General features: G+C 38.5%; 1 protein-coding gene across 2 annotated transcripts in view; it reads left to right on the forward strand.

Moving 5' to 3' along the window:
- Window positions 1–5,010, forward strand: part of LOC110466093 (steryl-sulfatase-like) — a 22,085-nt gene extending 17,075 nt beyond the window's left edge. For both annotated transcript variants that reach the window (XM_021522391.1, XM_021522392.1), the window contains exons 4-6: window positions 2,194–2,892; window positions 3,086–3,370; window positions 3,688–5,010. In XM_021522391.1, the coding sequence (XP_021378066.1) occupies window positions 2,194–2,892; window positions 3,086–3,370; window positions 3,688–4,034 (1,331 nt within the window). In that variant the 3' untranslated portion in view covers window positions 4,035–5,010. The remainder of the gene's footprint in view (window positions 1–2,193; window positions 2,893–3,085; window positions 3,371–3,687) is intronic.
- Window positions 5,011–5,903: the final 893 nt, after the last annotated feature.

A 5,903-nucleotide genomic window follows, 5' to 3' on the forward strand; every position in this document is an offset into this window, starting at 1 on the left:
ATTATCTGTATATGTCTCGTGCCGGAGTGATTGACAGTACTACATGTAATTTTCTGTATATGTCTCATGTCAGAGTGATTGCCAGTACTAATTATCTGTATATGTCTCGTGCCAGAGTGATTGACAGTACTAATTATCTGTATATGTCTCGTGCCAGAGTGATTGACAGTACTAATTATCTGTATATGTCTCGTGCCAGAGTGATTGACAGTACTAATTATCTGTATATGTCTCGTGCCAGTGATAGACAGTACTAATTATCTGTATATGTCTCGTGCCGGAGTGATTGACAGTACTAATAATATGTATATGTCTCGTGCCAGTGATTGACAGTACTAATTATCTGTATATGTCTCGTGCCGGGGTGATTGACAGTACTAAGTATCTGTATATGTCTCGTGCTAGAGTGATTATCAGTACTAATTATCTGTTAATGTCTCGTGCCAGAGTGATTGACACTACTAATTATCTGTATATGTCTCGTGCCAGAGTGATTGACAGTACTTATTATCTGTATATGTTTCGTGCCAGAGTGATTGACAGTACTAATTATCTGTATATGTCTCGTGCTAGAGTGATTATCAGTACTAATTATCTGTTAATGTCTCGTGCCAGAGGGATTGACAGTACTTATTATCTGTATGTGTTTCGTGCCAGAGTGATTGACAGAACTAATTATCTGTATATGTCTCGTGCCAGTGATTGCCAGTACTAATAATATGTATATGTCTCGTGCCGGAGTGATTGACAGTACTTATTATCTGTATATGTCTCGTGCCGGAGTGATTGACAGGACTTATTATCTGGATATGTCTCGTGCCGGAGTGATTGACAGGACTTATTATCTGGATATGTCTCGTGCCGGAGTGATTAACAGTACTTATTATCTGTATATGTTTCGTGCCAGAGTGATTGACAGTACTTATTATCTGGATATGTCTCGTGCCAGAGTGATTGACAGTACAAATTATCTGTATATGTCTCGTGCTAGAGTGATTGACAGTACTAATTAGCTGTATATGTCTCGTGCCAGTGAATGCCAGTACTAATAATATGTATATGTCTCGTGCCGGAGTGATTGGCAGTTCTTATTATCTGTATATGTCTCGTGCCAGGGTGATTGACAGTAATAATTATCTGTATATGTCTCGTGCCAGAGTGATTGACAGTACAAATTATCTGTATATGTCTCGTGCCCGTGATTGACAGTATTAATTATCTGTTTATGTCTCGTGCCAGTGATTGACAGTATTAATTATCTGTTTATGTCTCGTGCCGGAGTGATTGACAGTACTAGTAATATGTATATGTCTCGTGCCAGTGATAGACAGTACTAATTATCTGTATATATCTCGTGCCAGAGTGATTGACAGTACAAATTATCTGTATATGTCTCGTGCTAGAGTGATTATCAGTACTAATTATCTGTGAATGTCTCGTGCCAGAGTGATTGACAGTTCTAATTACCTGTATATGTCTCGTGCCAGTGATTGACAGTATTAATTATCTGTATATGTCTCGTGCCAGGGTGATTGACAGTAATAATTATCTGTATATGTCTCGTGCCAGAGTGGTTGACAGTACTAATTATCTGTATCTGTCTCGTGCCAGAGTGATTGACAGTACTTATTATCTGGATATGTCTCGTGCCGGAGTGATTGGCAGTTCTTATTATCTGTATATGTCTCGTGCCGGGGTGATTGACAGTACTAAGTATCTGTATATGTCTCGTGCTAGAGTGATTATCAGTACTAATTATCTGTGAATGTCTCGTGCCAGAGTGATTGACAGTACTAATTATCTGTTTATGTTGCTGCTCTCCTTTGATGCATTGTGTAAATTTTAGCCTCGCAACACGTTCAGACAGATTGTACCTTTCATTGGTTTTACAATGGCATTTGGGTGGACTTTCTGCAGAAACGTCAATATCGATAGAGTAGACCGAGACAGACAGACATTCTGTATTACCTCCTTTAGGAGATTTCATATGTCAAAACAAATTTATATATATACAGTATGCAATTTTTATTCTCTATCTTGAACGCGTAATACGCATTCAGGAAAAAGCACTATTGATGGTAATATAAATCATGGAATACGTACATTCCCTTGTCGTTATTATTTTCATATGAAACAATTGATGATGATATATAATGCAATACGTATATTTCTTTTTCTGTATTATTTTCATAGGGAAATGGCACATGGGCCTCAGTAAGGACACTTATGGGGATCATCTGTTGCACCCAATGAACCAAGGCTTTGACCAGTACTACGGACATATACTGACCAATATGAAGGACTTTAGTGGGGACGGCGAACGAGTGCTCCTGTCGCAGCGGCCTAGAATTTACTATCAATTAGGTGCTCTCGTCACGTTAGGGCTGCTTCTGTTTGTCTGGCTTTACAGGCAAGCTTACATCGGCAAGGTGTCCATGGTGATCGGGTTCCTCCTCGTGCTAACTCCTGTGGTCTATTTTGTCTTCATCTTCAACAATTTGAGGATGTTGAACGGCATTGTCATGAGGAATCACGATGTTGTGGAACAACCAATAAAATTGGAGAGTCTGATGAAGAGATACGTCCAGGAGGGTGTCGAATTCTTGGAAGCACGGGAAAAGGACAGGGAACCATTTTTGTTATTTCTTTCCTGGGATCATGTTCACACGGCAATGCGGACAAGCAAAGAGTTCAAAGGGCGCTCAAAACACGGTCATTACGGAGACTCAGTGCAAGAGCTGGACTGGGGAACCGGTGAAATCATGTCCACGATTAAAAACATGGACATAGGAAAGAACACTTTAGTTTATTTCACATCCGATAATGGCGCGCATTTGGAAGAGTCGGACATTTATGGGAACAGTGATGGAGGATCGAATGGGATTCTAAAAGGTAAACGAGGACATATTTTGTCGACATTAAGAAGTGTTTGTACTTCAAAAATCTATTATTGGACGGATTACTTTTTATGTAGTTTATCTGCAAAAGAAAAAAAAGATTTTAATCAGGATAAGGTTCCTCAATTATTTTATGTACGCGAGTTAATAAAAGTATTTTGCGCAAAATTTCTATTTTTACGTTGAAGGTGGAAAGGCGCATGGTGCTGTGGATGGAGGGATTAGGGTGCCAACTTCGGTTTGGTATCCAGGAAAACTACCTGCTAACACTACGATAGACGAGCCTACTATGCAAATGGACATGTTCACTACAATAACGAATTTGATTGGTGCAGATGTGCCACGGGATCGTCAAATCGACGGGCGGGACATGTACTCCCTCCTGGCAGGGAAGGAACGCGTCAGTCCACAAGAGTTCTTCTTCCACTATTGTGGAGGGACAGTCCAAGCTGTACGATATAGGCCGCGCTCAGGTAAGATTCACGACCGTAACAAGAACAAGTCTAGGCCAGCTAAATGATATTTAGATACTTTAGCTTGTCCAGGACAACGTATAAAAAGACTACCCTATTGCGACAGATGGTAATCTTATTTCGAGGAAACGAAATTTTATAGCACAGAATACGAATTATTCTCGATTAAGATTGGATATCGGAGGAATATTTGCACTAGTTGCGCATGAGTTGAAATGTAGGGATATACGTAAGTTAAGTTAAGTGAAAGAGTGAATAAATGAGAGCTATATTAAACGATATTTGTTGATATGAAAACCTTTTTTTTTACTTTGTAGGTTCAGTTATTTGGAAGCTTGTTTATGAGCTACCCGAGTACTTGCCAGGCACCCAGAAATGTACGTTTACCTGTAGATGCAGGGATGCCATCAAACTCGAACGGCCTTATCTTTACGACATTACGTCAGATCCGGGAGAAAATAGACCAATCGACATCACGAGCGACCAGAAATACAAGGAGTTAGCCGAGCTCATGATAAAAGCAACTGAGGAACACACATCATCGATTGTACCGGTTGACTGTAGACTTTCCTTTTTTAAAATGCTTTGGCGACCCCAAATGCAGCCCTGTTGTAATTTTCCTTATTGCAGCTGTGTCGATAGTAAATACAAGGATGTAGAATAAATTCAATTTGTGTGCTACTTATCATGTACAAGTTTCCATTACCCTTTTATAATATGAAAGAAAAACCCATTTCATTCATCGTTTAAACAAACCGTCAACAAGGAAGTTCGGGAGTTTAGAAAATATAATCAACAAATCCATGCTATGCTTTACAGTAGGACGGATGTGGGTTGCTCACCATAATGAGATTTTCTAATTGGCCGGACACCAACATGTCCCTAATGTAACAATGGAAATGTATAGCGTTAATTTCCCTCCTATCTGCATTGTTTATCATTTAGAATACTTAGATCTCTCTTTGCAGTTGTGGTTATTTGTGTCCGGTTAAATGTCGAAACATTTCAGCACGTTGTAGAAGTGAAAATGCTGGCGTTGTAACTCTTTAAATTTGTGTCGATGTCGACATTTTCGCATTGACAATGTTTCTGAATCATCTATTCTTAATGTATATTATAATCTTAATAATCTGTTTATAAATATTCGCGTGCGGATATTTTAGTGCAAGTTTACTCAACAAGAAAACGCGAATGTTTTCGAAGGCGCAGCAATTTCAACTTTTACAGTATATGCTAATGTGTTTTCGTCAGTTATTTTGATTTCACATTTTAGAATATTAAAAGATTGCTGTCAGGTGACCCGAAGTGTTCGCCCGTCATCAGGGTTCTACCTACTGTAAAAGTAAACATTTTCTGGGTGTTGAAATTTTCGCGAATTAACTTTTGTCGGCGTTTAAATATGTTTCGCGTTGTCAATGCCAATGCAATACATATTTCATAGCGTGTCACTATCTTTACGGACGTTTATTTCTCTTCGCGGGAATTTTGTAGCCCAATAGGTTATTACAGTGCGTGTTCAAGTGGAAGACAGTTGACAGGTTTTATAAGTCATGTTGGGTTAGGACGCTATATTTAAAGTAACTTCTGTTATAATATATCAATTATATTTTATACACATTAAAACTATTCTATTTACTCTTGATAACCTCCGTGTTACATATTTTGGCAGTTCGGTGATGTATGAAAGCCGAGCAACATATGGACATATGGAATAAAGAATCGTTCCATATATCTGGTAGCTTCTCTTTAAAACTCATCAGTGGATTAACAAAACAAGGCAAAAACAAAAATTAGCTAAAAACCCGCAGAAATCAAGAAAATACCCAAGTGTGAAATCAGAATCGATACAGCTGGGGTAACGCTGCGGTAAACTGGGGATAAACGACAACAAAGAGAAAACGACCGGGGCCCAGTTGTTCAAAAGATGATTCGCTTAATCACTGTTTAACGACATTTTTCAACCTTTCATAATTTCGTCAAAACTCGTAATTTTACACGTACACTTTACTCTACTAAATACTTGATATCTGGAAAGTTTTAACTAAGTCAATAGTTGTGTTTCAAAGATATACATAAATTGAAATTTGCATTAATCACTGATTAAGCTAATCGCCCTTTGAACAACTGGGCCCAGGTGTTGAAGAAGGGTAAGCGTCGTCTGCTTCGTCGACAAACAACGCCATGTAAATCTATGTAAAACCCAAGTAGTGTTATGTCTCTAAAGCGATTAGCGGGATAGTGTCCATGGCAAATAAAATCGTCTTCATGTCACACACCAAAAAATAACGTAATTTCCAATGAGATCTTATTCGCGGCCATAAATCTTGTCCACAGTCTTTATCAACCTACACCTACAGCCCGTGTTTTACTGTCAATAGTAAACGTCTATCAGGGAAAATGTAACTGTCTCAAGTTAGGACTGTTGTGAGAGGCTGATTTAAAAGAGTTTGTTGTTTCCTTGATATCAAGTTACCAAGGTATTTATACGACCAATCTGATCAATATACATTTCTTATTATTTAAATATTTCTTG

This window comes from Mizuhopecten yessoensis, unplaced genomic scaffold (genome assembly GCF_002113885.1).
Source record: "Mizuhopecten yessoensis strain PY_sf001 unplaced genomic scaffold, ASM211388v2 scaffold11115, whole genome shotgun sequence".
Taxonomy (NCBI): Eukaryota; Metazoa; Mollusca; class Bivalvia; order Pectinida; family Pectinidae; genus Mizuhopecten; species Mizuhopecten yessoensis.